The sequence below is a fragment of the Lagenorhynchus albirostris genome, chromosome 9 (genome assembly GCF_949774975.1).
Source record: "Lagenorhynchus albirostris chromosome 9, mLagAlb1.1, whole genome shotgun sequence".
Classification (NCBI taxonomy): Eukaryota; Metazoa; Chordata; class Mammalia; order Artiodactyla; family Delphinidae; genus Lagenorhynchus; species Lagenorhynchus albirostris.
The window spans coordinates 84,592,516-84,609,062 of record NC_083103.1 but is presented as its reverse complement, the minus strand read 5'-3'; the positions used below and the strand labels follow the sequence as shown (position 1 = coordinate 84,609,062).

General features: G+C 34.6%; 1 protein-coding gene across 1 annotated transcript in view; it reads right to left on the bottom strand.

Annotated features, from left to right (window-relative positions):
- The window catches only part of ATM (ATM serine/threonine kinase), a 154,116-nt gene that overhangs the window by 114,280 nt on the left and 23,289 nt on the right, over window positions 1-16,547 (bottom strand). The window contains exons 9-18 of the mRNA XM_060160330.1: window positions 13,201-13,370; window positions 11,164-11,535; window positions 9,477-9,671; window positions 8,126-8,221; window positions 7,097-7,322; window positions 5,220-5,345; window positions 4,533-4,658; window positions 3,471-3,560; window positions 2,210-2,381; window positions 678-877 (exon numbers count right to left, since the gene is read on the bottom strand). Of these exons, the coding sequence (XP_060016313.1) occupies window positions 678-877; window positions 2,210-2,381; window positions 3,471-3,560; window positions 4,533-4,658; window positions 5,220-5,345; window positions 7,097-7,322; window positions 8,126-8,221; window positions 9,477-9,671; window positions 11,164-11,535; window positions 13,201-13,370 (1,773 nt within the window). The remainder of the gene's footprint in view (window positions 1-677; window positions 878-2,209; window positions 2,382-3,470; window positions 3,561-4,532; window positions 4,659-5,219; window positions 5,346-7,096; window positions 7,323-8,125; window positions 8,222-9,476; window positions 9,672-11,163; window positions 11,536-13,200; window positions 13,371-16,547) is intronic.

Sequence of the window (16,547 nt, the reverse complement as noted above, 5' to 3'; positions counted from 1 at the left end):
GAAAAAAACTGAACAGACCTGACAAGTAAACTCAATGATACAATGTTGATTTCCTGATGATTATACTATGGTTATATAGGAGAGTATCACTGTTTTTAGGAAATACACACTGAAGTAAAGGGGCATCACGTCTGAATATTTAATCTTGAAATAGTTCAGAAAAAAAGTGTGTGCTTGCGTGTGTTTGTGTGTGTGTAGTGTGCAAAGAGAGAGAATGATAAGTCAAATGTGGTAAAATGTTAACTACAGAGGCTTATGAAGGAAATATGGGAGTTTTGTAGTATTTTAACTTTACAGTCACTTTGAAATTACATTTAAAAATTTTAAAGCATATAAACCAAGGTCAAGGCAAGATTCAGACTTCAACAACAATGTTATATGAGTATTATTTTTACATTCAGAGTCTGTGGCTCTTGGCCTAGTTTAAAATAATAATTACACCCAAAGAGAATAAATCTATCCAAGTCCATCCAAGTTTTAATGTTTCAGTATCCACTTAAATTTTTTTCACAGTATATTAGAAGAAAAGTGTATTTTATAACTAGTCTCAGATTCATTTCTCAAGGAAGCAATTTCAAGTCTTCAAAGGTACTATAAGATTCTAATATGTCAGTCCATTACATTTAGCTAGCAACATCAGACACAAATGAAGCACTTCTTCATTTCACTGAACTCACCATGTGTAGATGGAGAGATTTGGTAAGGTCTAGCATGCTAGAATCAATTAACATTAACAATTTCCTTCGAATGTCAGCTGCTCTAAATGATACAGTATTGGACTGAGCAGTGGTTACACACATACACAAGAACTTGAGCATGTCTAAAAAAAGTAGATCTTGCTTTGACAGATGTTCTTCAGCTAAAGGATTCATGGCACCTAAAAATAAAAAGCACTTATTAAGACTAACAGAGGTGTGCAACAAATACATACATTGAATATTAACATAAATATCTTCCCCTTGAACAACAAAAAAAAAGAGATAAAAATATATGGAAAGCAAAATTATGATGAAATTGGTTACACACTAAAAGCTTCAAAATTCTTCATAAAAGATTACCCTAGGATTCTGTCATCAATAAATAATCTATGGAAAAATCTATATAGACAAATATTCACTGCAATACTGTTAGAAAGGAATCTAAATTTCTGACAATAAAAAAGTGGTCCAGTGGTTAAGAATCCACCTTCCAATTCAGGGGAAGCCAGTTCGATCCCTGGTCGGGGAACTAATATCCCACATGCCATGGGGCAACTAAGCCCACACATCTCAACTAGAGAACCCACGTGCCGCAAACTACAGAGCCCACATGCTCTGGAGCCCACACGTCAAAACTACAGAGCCCACACGCTCTGGAGCTCTTGCATAACTAGAGAGAAGCCCGTGCGCCGCAACAAAGAGCCCACACCATGGGGCTTCCCTGGTGGCACAGTGGTTGAAGAGTCCGCCTGCTGATGCAGGGGACACGGGTTCGTGCCCCGGTCCGGGAGGATCCCATATGCCGCAGAGCGGCTGGGCCCGTGAGCCATGGCCGCTGAGCCTGTGCGTCCAGAGCCTGTGTCCCGCGTACGGAAAAAAAAAAAAAAAAAAAAAAAGAAGAGCCCACACCACAATGAAAGATCCCATATGCCGCAACAAAGATCCCGCGTGCTGCAACTATGACCCAACCCAGCCAAAAAATAAAAAATAAATAAGTTAAAAAAAAAAGTGCTCTAGTAAATTATGGTATGTATGTTAATTGGGATATTATAGAGCCATTAAAAAGTATGATTATCAATATCACAAGTACCTAAATGAAAAAAATGCTTACAGTTAATGTTGAAAGAAAATAGACAAGGTATAAAAAGGCATTTGAATGTTAATGCTGATTATAATTTTGAAAGGGTCTATGTAGAATAACAGAAAAAGGTAAACAATGATGGCATTATGGGTGCTCTTGCACTATCCTGCTTTCTATTTTCCAAATAACCTATTATATGTTTTTATTTATTTAATAATTATTTTAAATTCCCCCATGAAGAATAAAATAGGAAACTAATAAATTCAATTAAAAATCAGGGAATTCTAAAATGTATAGAGGTGAACAATCTCAATAGACTATACAAAAAGGAAATAAAATGCGCATAAAATTAGTATCTATGAGGCCTTTCATAATACCAAATCAATGTAAAGAGGTAAAAAAAAATCCCATGCAGTAAAAATATATTTACCAATAGTAATTTGGCTCTCTCCAGATTCATTTGCATCAATAACACTACTAGCCGGGTAATCATTAAATAGATTCATGGATGACTGATCCTCCATCTCCATTAGATTTTCATCAGTACCATCTTCCACTGATTCTACTTCTCCAAAGTCAAATGGCTTTTTGATAATGGATACCTTCAAATCAGAGAAAGAAAGACGTTCCAAGTTGGCTTCTTTCAGAAGCATGCTGTTGTTAAAACTGACCTAATCAAACAATTCAAGATTCAAGTGTATGAAACCCTGCAGTATTATTTCTATTAAATGTCCTGCAACAGGAAAACAGATATATAAACTGTATTGTCTACACAGCAGAATAATACACAATCTTTACAAATGATTTCTTATATTAAGAAGTTTCATACTACCCCAAATTGATGAGGGTGTAGGTAAAATTATAAATTGGTAAGACTATTTTGGAGGACAATAACATTATCCATCGAAAAGTAAAATTTACATTCCTTTTGAACAAGCAATTTCACTTCTAGAATTTATCCTACATCCTTCATAGGCACAAATAGAAGGAGATGAAAGTATAAGAAATTTACTGCAGAACTCTTTGTAAAAAAAAAAAAAAATTTAAAATTTTAATTAAGATTAGTTGGGTTAAAATACATATATACTATTCCCATATATAATGAAATACCATGGTACTGCCCCCCAAAAAAAAGTCTACACAGGTATACCCCTATGTAGTACCAACATGGAAAAATGACCAAGATTTATTATTAAATGAAAACACTCAAGTTACAGAACATTCTTTCACTCATTAAATATTTGAATATCTACTATGTGCCAGGCACTGTTCCAGACAAAAAAGTATGTAAGCCCATTTATATGGAAAAAGAAATATAAATATTACGATAAGAATATGTTGCTTGTCTGGCAAGGTTTTTGTTTTTATTTTTAAGAATAGAGAATTATTTTGAATTTTGGTACAATGTCATATAGAAAAAGGTACTGAGTCCGGATGATTAGTTCCCAATCACTTGGTCTATTATTATTTATTGAGAAATTAACAGCCAAGCACTATGCTAGGTATTGATATTAAGAAGCAATCAAATACATTCCCCCCTGCAAACCAAATAATTTTATTTAATTTCCACATTTTAAAAATATAACATACCATATTCTGTGAGATGCATCCCTTTTCAAGAGAGATTTCAAAGTTATAAAAAGCATCTTAGAATCAATGAAATATGGTAGTAAAATAGGAAGCATACTTACTAAACTTGTACAAATATCTGCAATATCATTCATTAGCTTTGATGTTAATAATCGCAGGAAGAAGCCAGATGCAATCTTATTTGGACTGTGCTGTAATTAAGACAAACAAAACACCAAGCAAACAAAGAAATAAAAACAAACAATTATTCTTTGCAGATAATATTTTCTCTATTTTGAATGAAATGCAGATTTTATTTTACACTGGAAATTATCAGAATAAGCATGGATAAAGAGTTTACTATTAGGAGCAAGATATGACTTGCTTCAAACATACAAACCTCTTTTCTTAAAGTAATAATAACTATAGCAAATATCTTTCATTGAGCATAAATAACATTAAAGTAAAATACCAGCTACTGCCCCTAAACATAAGCAAGCAATAATCATAGCTTAGAGTTTATTCATCCACTCTCTCCTTCCCCACTTATACCAAAACACAAAAAAACACATTAAAAATCCAAAAATACATGCTGATAATATTGATATATGGCCATGTACTTAACATTAGCTTTAAAAAGTGTTTCTAGTTATTATCAATACTCTGGTTTGGCTCAGCTACCCCTCAGGCCTGCTCCAAATCAAAACAAAGATTACACACCTTTGTAATCTTTGTTAGCAAAGATTTTTTTCTTTGGTAGCACCCTTTCTACCAAATGCTATGTAAGACTACCTGGGCAAAAGAGAGTAATGTATGTGCTAGAACTGTTTATCTTTGCAGTGCCCACTAGCCCTCGTGTACTGGTATGCACATCACATACTTAGTAGTCAACAAGATTTTACTAAATAAATGAAAATACACTGGCAATAAAAGAGTCACCAATCAGTTGTATATTAAAGGGGTAAAATAATCTCAGAAACTTTCCTGAGAAGGTTAGTTTCGTGCAGTTAGTTTCATGAGAAACTCATATTACCTGTTGCTTTTTTCCTCTGGATACTATCTTAATTTACCAATTTAATTTAAAATCAGTGTATCAACTTATGAATGGACCCAAAAAATAGTAACAGCACCAACCAGTTATCATCCTCCTAGGTAGGCTATGCTGTCAAGTAGGAACATCTTACCTTGGTACAGTTATGTAAGCAACATGTACATAGATGCATCATATTTCTCAGTGAAACAATTCTAGATTCTTCATTTGTCTTATTTTTAAACAAAGTGATACTTTCTCCTGCATATTGCATTAGAGACTATTAAAAAAAAGGAGGAAAAATCCAAATTTCAGTTAAAATCATAGCTGATTGATTGCTTTTTTGTTTTACTTAAGAAGTAAAAGTAATCATTTTAAGAAGTTATACTTGGTTATAAAATATAATTAAAAATGAACAAATTTTTAAAAACAACAAATCTTATACCTGTTATCCTTACAAATCACACAACTGACAGAACAGCACCCAGAGATAAAAGTCAGTTTCATGGTTAGGGCCTACTAGATTAACACTCCTGGTTAAAAATTCTTTAGGATAACTGATCCGGGAAAAAATTTTTAAAGTACAGATAAACACCAGTACTTTTGTTAATGAGATTAAATTTTAATGTGATATAATTTCAATTACTGTATTTATAGCTGGCTTAAAATAATTTCAAATTTAAGGAAGGAGATACAACTATCATTTCTTCTCAGACTGCATAAATGAAAAAGAAAGAGCTAACCTACATAAAAATTTGTTTTCCAAACAAATATACCAGTTTTCCCAGGAATATATTTCATTCAAATTAATCCAAAACATTATTGACATAAATCTTCCTACCTTGGCTTTCTGGAATAATTCTGATTTGTATGCTTCCTCTTCAGCTATTACACCCACATAACAATAGCAGCCGAGAACACCCACCAAAAGACTTGAACACCGGACAAGCGTTTCTGAATTTGAAGTCTTAAAGTAAAACCCAAATAAAAAATTTTTATATTTTGTAAATCATTTCGAGTACTATTATCTTTTGTAAGAGCAAATTTTATGTACATATTAAAAAACAAAAGTTCAGTTAATTGAATTAATAATGGCATAATTCTGATCATCTCTAAAACCATCTGAGGGATCCCTGCAGAGTTGTGATAACCAGGGTTCTCAGGAAAAACAGAAGTAGTATGTCCTAATGGCCAAGTAATATATCTCTTCTTAAAGTGGCTTAATGTACTACACACACAAGCCCTTAAATATCTGAGGTAAGGAGAAAAGAAAGAAAAAAAACTGATAGGCAAATAAATGTCTGTAACTCTTAGAACATGAGTAGAAGTTAGATTCATAATAAGAGACATTAAAATGACGTTTTGAGCTTCTAAGAGATAAGAACCTTGATTTATTCAGCTTTTTACACTCCACAGACTAGCACAAGGCATTTTTGCCAGTAGATACTGCTTAACCAATTTTATAGAATTATGTAAGAATGTGCAAACGTTACACAGAAAAATAAAATTTTCAGATTTTTCTGTTCCTATATCGTATGAAATATCATTTTAGGGGAAAACACGGAAGATCTCATTACTTTGTAATGAAAATGGTTACAACTATAATCCAGAAGTCAGTCAGTAATAGGGGCAAGATAGAGCAAATAGGCACACTGTCTCTTCTCTGGCTGTTTGTATCATTAATTATGGCTACTGAATCAACCCCTTTGAGTAGCTTGTAGGTTTTATTTTAGTCAACAAATATTTTATCATTTATCATATAACTAAGCACTGCAGAAGATACAAAGATTAATAAAAATTATATATGCCTTTTAATGAGCTTCTAGCATAGTTTAAGAGATATTTGTGTATATTGTACAAAGAAGATGCTAAGTGTCATTTAAAAATAGAAATATTGGGCTTCCCTGGTGGCGCAGTGGTTGAGAGTCCGCCTGCCGATGCAGGGGACATGGGTTCGTGCCCCGGTCTGGGAAGATCCCACATGCCGCAGAGTGGCTGGGCCCATGAGCCATGGCCGCTGAGCCTGCGCGTCCGGAGCCTGTGCTCCGCAATGGGAGAGGCCACAACAGTGAGAGGCCCGCATACCACAAAAAAAAAAAAAAAAAAGAAAGAAAAAGAAATATTAAGTACTATTAAAATTAAAAGATGTACGGCTGAGATTATCTAAGAAAGGCTTTAGCAAGGATTTTGACATATGGATTATCTGAACACATAGAAATGGGTAGAAAGACACAGGAGTTTTGGCAAGAGAACAGCACACACGAAGAGAATTTGTGATTTTAAGAGGACAAAGGAAATGATATGTGAGACATTACTAAAGGACCTCTAAAATATGGGTGACTGCTAGTTCATTTATTAATGACTTCTCCCTCTTCAAGTGCAACCAAAATCTATTAGATCAGTTTATATTATGTCATTTTCTGTTATTGTAATATTTCCCTCCTCTGTATTGAGGTTCTTTTTCATCAAACAATCACTATGCTCAAAACCTTTATTACTACTCATCAACTCACACAAAGAATTCTACTTCTTTAATGTCTATGAGAATTCCTGGTAAAAGAAAATAGTCAAATTGTTTTTCTTCAGTTTTCCTTTTTTTCATGCTGAATTTTCCCTATATATAGCCATGTGCTACTACTTTGCTTTTAAAATTAAGCTTCCTAACAGTCTACCAAAGTAGAATCAAATATAGGCTTTAGTTTGTTTTGAAAATCTCACCTCAGATGAGTAATTATTTAGAAGCTGTTCTGACAATCCCAGAAGATAGCGATCCAGTGATTGCTTGAGATTTTGGTGGACAGAAAAGCCTACACTGGATTGGTGCTTTTCTGTAGTATGTTCTTTCACAATGGTTAAAAAATCCATCTTGTCAAAAGTTGTCTGAAGAAATAGTTCTTCAACTTCTGAGAATGAAGGTTCTTCTGTATCTTTTTGGTGTTGCTCACTTCAAAGAAATAAGATTCTTAATTTGTAAAATCAAATTATCTATTATTTCACCTTCATATAGCAGCAATCTATTACAAATAAAAACATTAATAGCATCTATATTATTCAAAGACTGCTTATACAATTAGTGAATTATTCTTTTAAATGCTTCTCTTCTTTGGATTTTGATAATTACTTGTATAGAATTTCATTATTCAGTAGCAAATTTTACTAATAAACAAAAAAATAAAAGTTACAGTTTCAAAGGCAAATTCAGAAAGTATTAAAAAAAATTAACAACAGATATAAACACTAAGAATAACATTATCTGAAAACAGTTCCCTTTTTTCACCTTCGATTTCTCCAAAATATAGATCTTTTTTCATCTTATGCCCTCTGGAGGAAGAATAGGAATCTTCATGGCAGTGAATCATTTTCAGTCACAGTGATAAACATAAGCCTCTTGAGTCAATCAACTAAAATGAGGTTTTCAGATTTATTCTTGTTTCCCTTATCCTCAATTATCATTAGTTTTTAGCGGAGTCAGATTTTATTTGACATATAAAAATGGGTCACATCTTTAAAGAACTCATTTCCACATGATGTTTATGTTCTTAATATCCCAGCATAAATATAAACTATAGGATATAAAGTATAATTATTGAATTAAAAGAAACTTTTCCCTTGCTAACAGTTATGATTTTTTTAATTGACCAATTCAGTTCATAATTTTTAAGATGTAGCTACTACTCTGCTAAAATATTATCTTTGTTAATTAAAGCCGTATCTTAAAATAACACAGAACTCTATTAGATAACATACCATTCTGGCACACTTTGGAAAAAATTCATTGCAGCTTTACAGTTTTTCATAGTGAGACTCACAAGAATTTTCTCCAGGGCAAGATGAGGAAAATTACTATAAAGTAAAATAAAAATCTTTACTTAGAAGACCAAAAGCCATTTAAAGCATTCTTAAACTTAAACACCCAGGTTTAGCTATAAATATTGACCTCTAAAATTTGGATCCAAAATTAAAACTACTTTCATCTCTACTGAATTTAACATCTGAAAACAGGTCTTAAAGAGCATACATTTCACGTTACTATCATTTTCAACACTTCCTAGAAGCAGGCTCATACTGAATTTTTAAAGAGCATAAACAATTATGAAATAAAAGTAGGACTTCCCTGGTGGTGCAGTGGTTAAGAATCCGCCTGCCAATGCAGGGGACATGGGTTCAAACCCTGGTCCAGGAAGATCCCATGTGCTGCAGAGCAACTAAGCTCGTGTGCCACAACTACTGAGCCTGCGCTCTAGAGCCCACGAGCCACAACTACTGAGCCCACATGCCACAACTCCTGAAGCCCATGTGCCCTAGAGCCCATGCGCTGCAACTACTGAAGCCTGCACACTCTACAGCCCGCATACAACTACTGAAGCCCACATGCCTAGAGCCTGTGCTCCACAAAGAGAAGCCACTGCAATGAGAAGCCCATGCACCACAACAAAGAGCAGCCCCTGCTCGCTGTAACTAGAGAAAGCCCACACGCAGCAACTAGAGAAAGCCCACACGCAGCAACAAAGACCCAACACAGCCAAAAAATAAAAAAATTTTAAAAATAAAAATTTTTTTTAAAAAAGGCATTAAAGTAAAATCACTAGGATCCAGAGGTCTGTCCTCCAATCACTCAGTTCCATTTACTGACTGTGGATAGGTTAAGTGGGCAAACTGCTCCCATCCTAATGCTTAAGTCCCATTTTGGCTTTTTCTCATTTCTTCCCCTCATTAAAATATTTCGCCTAGAAGATACTCTCATTATGATTCCAGGATATACATGAGTTGGATATATGTTCAGATGGACCTATTTACAGACGATCACAAAGGAACATATAAGTGCTCAAAGAAATATATACATATTTTTCATGCACATCCCCCTTATTCTCACTGTCTAGGCAGAGAGAGAAAACAAAGTAAAAGAACTTGGACAAAGATCCAGGCAAAAAGATACAGAACACTATAAAAACAAAGGGACTGTTTAATCTCTAGGACTAATTCTGGGAAATCCTGTATGATCACTGTAAAATAAAGCCATCTAATATCAAACAAGAAATGGAGGGCACCTTATAAAACAAAACAAAAGCCAGCAGCATGCTAATTGAACTCAAATTACCTGTGAAGAATTGGAGGCAGCTCTGCACTGTCTTCAAAGTCATCCTCTAACTGATGGAATAAGAGCCATTTCATTATCAATTCCTTTAAAGAAAAATTTCTGTTTACATCATATATATTCTTCTCCATTCCTGTTTTTACTGTTTCTGGAACTACACAGATGGTCAGTGCCAAAGTCAAACAGCATACTGCAGGACTACAGCAAAACAAAGGACAATTAATATTAAAAGTAAGCTCTTTGCATAGAAAACAAACTTATGGTTATCAAAGGGGAAAGGAGGTGGGGGAGGGATAAATTAGGAGTTTGGGATTAGCAGATACAAACTATTATATGTAACTCAAAAACAGTCATGTACCACAATGTTCACTGCAGCTCTATTTTCAATAGCCAGGACATGGAAGCAACCTAAGTGTCCACTGACAGATGAATAGATAAAGAAGATGTGGCACTTATATACAATGGAATATTACTCAGCCATAAAAAGAAACAAACTGAGTTATTTGTAGTGAGGTGGATGGACCTAGAGTCTGTCATACAGAGTGAAGTAAGTCAGAAAGAGAAAAACAAATACCATATGCTAACATATACATATGGAATCTAAAAAAAAAAGGTTATGAAGAACCTAGGAGCAGGACAGGAATAAAGACACAGACATAGAGAATGGACTTGAGGACACAGGGAGTGGGAAGGGTAAGCTGCGACGAAGTGAGAAAGAGGCATGGACTTATATATACTACCCAATGTAAAATAGATAGCTAGTGGGAAACAGCCACATAGCACACAGAGATCAGCTCCGTGCTTTGTGACCACCTGGAGGGGTGGATAGGGAGGGTGGGAGGGAGACGCAACAGGGAGGAGATATGGGGATATATGTATATGTACAGCTGATTCACTTCGCTATAAAGCAGAGACTAACACACCATTGTAAAGCAATTATACTCCAATAAAGATGTTAAAAAAAACCTATTATATGTAAAATAGATAAACAACAAGGTCCTATTGTATAGCACAGGGAACTGTAATCAATATCCTGTAATAAACAATAATGCAAAAGAATATGAAAAAGACTATATATATGTGTGTGAGTGTGTGTATATATACACAGACACACACACACATATATATAAAACTGAATCACTTTGCTGTACACCAGAAACTAACACAACATTGTAAATCAACTATACTTCAATTTAAAAAAAAGTACGCTCTTTCAGGGACAGAGACCTTGTCTATCTTATTTATCACTGTGCCTCCAATGCTTAGGGCAGTGCCTGGCATGCTGTAGACATTTAGTAAACTTCTATGGACTAAATGAACACAAAAAAATTCTAAAAAGTCTGACTACATTTGAGAAAATTCTTGATTAAGAACTATCTCTTATTGTAACAGTATGTAGTACTAAAAAAAAATAAAGTTTATGAAGATTGAGCAAAAAATAATTGTCAATTACAAATAAAAGAAATATAAACACTTAATTCTTTAAAACTGGCCTTAGTAATCTCTTCACATTTGAAACTAAATTACACTTATTTATTTATTAAGACTTCCCGGACAAACAACAAAAGCATCTGAAACAGAATTTAACATATCTTTAACTGAAGTTAGAAATTACAAAACTCAGGGGGGGGGAAAAAATATATATATATATATATGTTGCAAAATAGAATACAATCCATAGTCAACTTACCATGAAGGTCTGCAGGCTGACCCAGTAAATAACTTCCAGAATTCTCTGTCAACTTCAACTAAACTGCCTTGAATTATGGCTCCAAGTAAGCCAAAGTTTTCAGCTTGTATTTGTTCAGAACTTATACCACGAAAAGTAACAGACCAAATTTTAATCCAGAGTTTCAATAAATCTGACTTTTGAGAGCTTTCTAGGTTTGATTTCTTGCCTTGACACAATGCAACTTCCATAAGGCATCGTAACACATATGGTGTGCGTTCCCCATGTCGTTGTTGAGGTAGAAGCTGGTGTAGTATCATTAGTAATGGTGACAACTCACAGTTAGGTAAACTTGAAGGATATTTTGATATTAATTGAGTTGCAATCTGTAACCTAAAAAAAGTATAAATAATTTGAAAATTATTCAAATCCATTAAGAGGCTAAAAGAAAATATATAGACATAGTACTCTTATAATATCCTAATTAGAATATTATCATCATCATTTTCCAGACTACTCTCATAATAAACTGGCTCTTAATATTTATTAGGCCCTACTTCCTAAAGTGGCAAGAAGATTGAAAACATTTAGGCTAGCTGGGTAAGCGATCATATTTTGCTTACACAGTAACTTTAAATAACTAAATTACCAACATTCTACTTCTTACTTATCACACACATCCCTGCTCTTCGGCCACCAATAATATTCCTCTAGAACAGTAAAACAAACAAAAAACCCCAAAAACTGTTTTCCCTTGACGTTAATTCAGTTAATTCAGTAAGTATTTGCTGCGAGTTCTCTAAAATGAGTGCTACTCAAGAATAGGAACTATATCTTGTTCACCCTCTATCCCTTATGCTTGGCACATAGTAGGTGTTCAATAAATAACTTCACTAAGTGGACAAATTAAAGAATATGAAATTGGCAACATCAACTATAGAAAATTTAGCAATAGGTATCTAAATCAATACGATTTCCTTCCACAACTCAATTATATTTAAACATTACATCAACAGAGGAAAAATCAAAGAGCACTGTTAACAAAAGTATGACTGTAATCTACAAATTTCTAACTGTCCTTACGCAAGCTGCTTAACCTTTCTCAGTTGCAGTTGTCTTTTTGGTAAAGCAAAAAGGCTGAGCTGCATGAATTCTACAGATTCCTAACAGACCTAATATTTTGTGATTCCAAAGAATTCCACAATTTATTTAATTACTTAAATAACTGCAAATGCTATATGAGACTAAAGAACAGAGCAAATGGAACTTCCCGGGTGGCGTGGTGGTTAAGAATCCGCCTGCCAACGCAGATGACACGGGCTCGAGCCCTAGTCTGGGAAGATTCCCACATGCCACGGAGCAACTAAGCCCGTGTGCCTCAACTACTGAGCCTGCGCTCTATAGCCCGTGAGCGACAATTACTGAGCCCACGTGCCACAACTACTGAAGCCCATGCACCTAGAGCCCATGTTCCACAACAAGAAGAAGAAGAAGCCACCGCAATGAGAATCCCACGCACCACAAAGAAGGGTAGCCCCCGCTCGCTGCAACTAGAGAAAACCCTGTGCGCAGCAACAAAGACCCAACACAACCAAAAACAAATAAATTTTAAAAAAAGAACAGAGCAAATAGTAAAAAATAACCTTTATCATGGCATAAGGTCCAAATTATTCTGTGATTTCTGAATACTATCTTTAATTTCTTCCTAATCTAATTCTATTAGAAGGTGCCAAGCATGGTAAAATTTCTTTGTGTTGAGGTATACAACTCAGTGAATTCCACGAGGCACACAGTACCGATCGCCTACCAAGCAGCCATTCTCCTTCTTCCTTGCTATGGCAATATGCTTAGGAAAGGTGCCCTATTCCTGGCTTCCAGCAGATAAACCACAGTGGTTGATCTCACATGTCCTAGTAATCACCTTCCCCTTTGTCAGTCATTGCTTTGGGAGTGACCTAGTTCTGGCCAGGCCAATGAGGTAAAGGAATCTACTGGGGTCTTGTGAGAAAAATTAATGAGACTAAAATGATATTGAAAGAGAAAAAAACAATATTTTACCAAGGCACAATGTTAAAATCATTCTGTGACTTCTGAAGATGATCTTTTATTACTTCCCAGCCTAATTCTATTTTCTTCTTTTTGCAAGGTGCATTGTAATCACTAAATTCTCTTTGTGTGGTTGTGTAAGACTGAGAAATCTCCAAAGATCTAGTATCTTCATTAAAAACCTGTAAAACAACAAAAGGAAAATCTATTTTTTTAATACTGCTATTGTTTCTAATAGTTCATTAGGAAAAAATGTTCCTTCTTAGATGAATATACAGGTTAGTCATAAAGCAAGAATAATAAACTACAGAAATATATGAATATGAAAATATGGTGACAAACATTTTGCAGACAATAATGGCTCTCTAGAAAGCAGATATTACCAAGTAAGTTATTAGTTTTAGTTCCTGAGAAACTTTACTAAAAGCACCAAAACATCTAAAAGTAAAGCAAAAACCTCTATTTTCAAAGATATTAAATCATAAACTTAGTGTTAAGAAAATATTTCACATGTGAAATGGATGGTAACCAAATCTCTGGGGAAAAGTTTTACTTAAGAAACATTGTCTCTATTTCATTTACTTCTGCTCTGATCTTTATGATTTCTTTCCTTCTACTAACTTTGGGTTTCATTTGTTCTTTCTCTACCTCCTTTAGATGTAAGGTTAGGTTGTTTATTTGAGATTTTTCTTGTTTTCTGAGGTCAAACTTCCCTCTTAGAACTGCTTTTGATGTGTCGCATAGGTTTTAGACAAATGAAATAGAGACTGAAAAAATAATAGAAAAGATCAATGAAACTAAAAGCTGGTTCTTCGAAAAGATAAACAAAATTGATAAGCCTTTAGGCAGACTCATCAAGAAAAAAAAGGGAGAGGGCCCAAATCAATATAATCAGAAACGAAAAAGAAGTTAAAACTGACACCACAGAACTACAAAGGATCATAAGAGACTACAACAAACAGCTATATGCCAATAAAGTGGACAACCTAGAAGAAACAGACAAATTCTTAGAAAGGTACAATCTCCCAAGACTGAACCAGGAAGAAATAGAAAATGTGAACAGACCAATAACCAGTAATGAAATTGAATCAGTAATTTTAAAACTCCCAACAAACAAAAGTCCAGCAACAGATGGCTTCACAGGTAAACTTTACAAACATTTAGAGACTTAACACTTATCCTCAAACTATTCCACAAAACTGCAGAGGAAGGAACAATTCTGAACTATGAGGCCAGCATCACCCTGATATCAAAACCAGACAAAGATATCACAAAAAAAGAAAATTATAGGCCAATATCACTGATGAACATAGATGAAAACATCCTCAACAAAATACTAGCAAAACGAATCCAACAATACAGTAAAAGGATCATACCTGGGACTTCCCTGGTGGCGCAGTGGTTAAGAATCCACCTGCCAATGCAGGGGACACGGGTTCAAGCCCTGGTCCGGGAAGATCCCACATGCTGTGGAGCAACTAAGCCCATGTGCCACAACTACCAAGCCTGTGCTCTAGAGCTTGTGAGCAAAAACTACTGAAGCCCGTGTGCCTAGAACCTGTGCTCCGCAACAAGAGAAGCGACCACAATGAGAAGCCCACGCACTGCAACGCAGAGTAGCCCCCGTTCTCCGTAACTAGAGAAAGCCTGCACGCAGCAACGAAGACCCAACACAGTCATAAACAAATAAATAAATAAAAATAAATTTATATTAAAAAAGTAGGATCATGTGGGATTTATCCCAGGGATGCAAGGATTTCTCAATATTTGCAAATCAATCAATATGATATAGCACATTAACAAACTGAAAAATAAAAACCAAATGATCAACCATCTCAATAGATACAAAAAAGTTTTTGATAAAATTCAACATCCATTTATAATAAAAACTTTCCAGAAAGCAAGCACAGAGGGAATATACCTCAGCATAATAAAGTCCATATATAACAAACCCACAGCTAACATCATACTTAATGGTGAAAAGCTGAACGTATTTCCTCTAAGATCAGGAACAAGACAAGGATGTCCACTCTTGCCACTTTTCTTCAACAGTTTTGGAAGTCCTAGCCACAGCAATCAGAGAAGAAAAAGAAATAAAAGGAATCCAAATTGGAAAAGAAGAAATAAAACTGTCACTGTTTGCAGATGACATGATACTATACATAGAAAACCCTAAAGATGCTACCAGAAAACTACTAGAGCTCATCAATGAACTAAGTAAAGTCGCAGGATACAAAATTAATATACAGAAATCTGTTGCAATTCTACACACTAATGAGCTACCAGAAAGAGAAATTAAGGAAACAATCCCATTTACCTTGCATTAAAAAGAATAAAATACCTAGAATAAACCTTTTGCCTACAGGAGACAAAAGACCTGTCCTTGGAAAACCGTAAGACTGTGATGAAAGAAACTGAAGACGACACAAACAGATGGAAAGATATACTGTGTTCTTGGATTGGAAGAATCAACATTGTTAAAATGACCATATTACTTAAGGCAATCTACAGATTCAATGCAATCCCTATCAAAATACCAATGGCATTTTTCACAGAACCAGAACAAATAACTTTAAAATTTGTATGGAAACACAAAAGACCCCAAATAGCCAAAACAGTCTTGAGAAAGAACAGAGCTGGAAGAATCACACTCCCTGACTTCAGACTATAAAGACTACAAAGCTACAGTAATCAAAACAGTGTGGTACTGGCACAAAAACAGACACATAGATCAATGGAACAGGATAGAGAGTCCAGAAATAAACGCATGCACTTATGGTCAATTAATCTATGACAAAGGAGGCAAGAATATACAATGGAGAAAAGACAGTCTCTTCAATAAGTGTTGCTGGGAAAACTGGACAGCTACATGTAAAAGAATGAAATTAGAATGTCCTCTTATACCATATACAAAAATAAAATGAATTAAAGACATAAATGTAAGACTGAATACTGTAAAACTCCTAGATGAAAACACAGGCAGAACACCCTCTGACGTAAGTCATAGCAATACTTTTTTGGATTCATATCCTAAAGAAAAGGAAATAAAAGCAAAAATAAGCAAATGGGACCCAATTAAACTCACAAGCTTTTGCACAGCAAAAGAAACTATCCAGTGAATGAAAAGACAACCTACTGAATGGGAGAAAATGTTGGCAAATAATATGACCTATAAGGGGTTAATATTCACACATATAAACAGCTCATACAGCTCAACATCAAAACAAACAAACAAACAAACAACATTATTAAAAAATGGGCAGAAGACCTGAACATACATTTTTTCCAAAGAGGAAACGAAGATGACCAACAGGCACATGAAAGAATGCTCAACATGCTAATCATCAGGAAAATGCAAA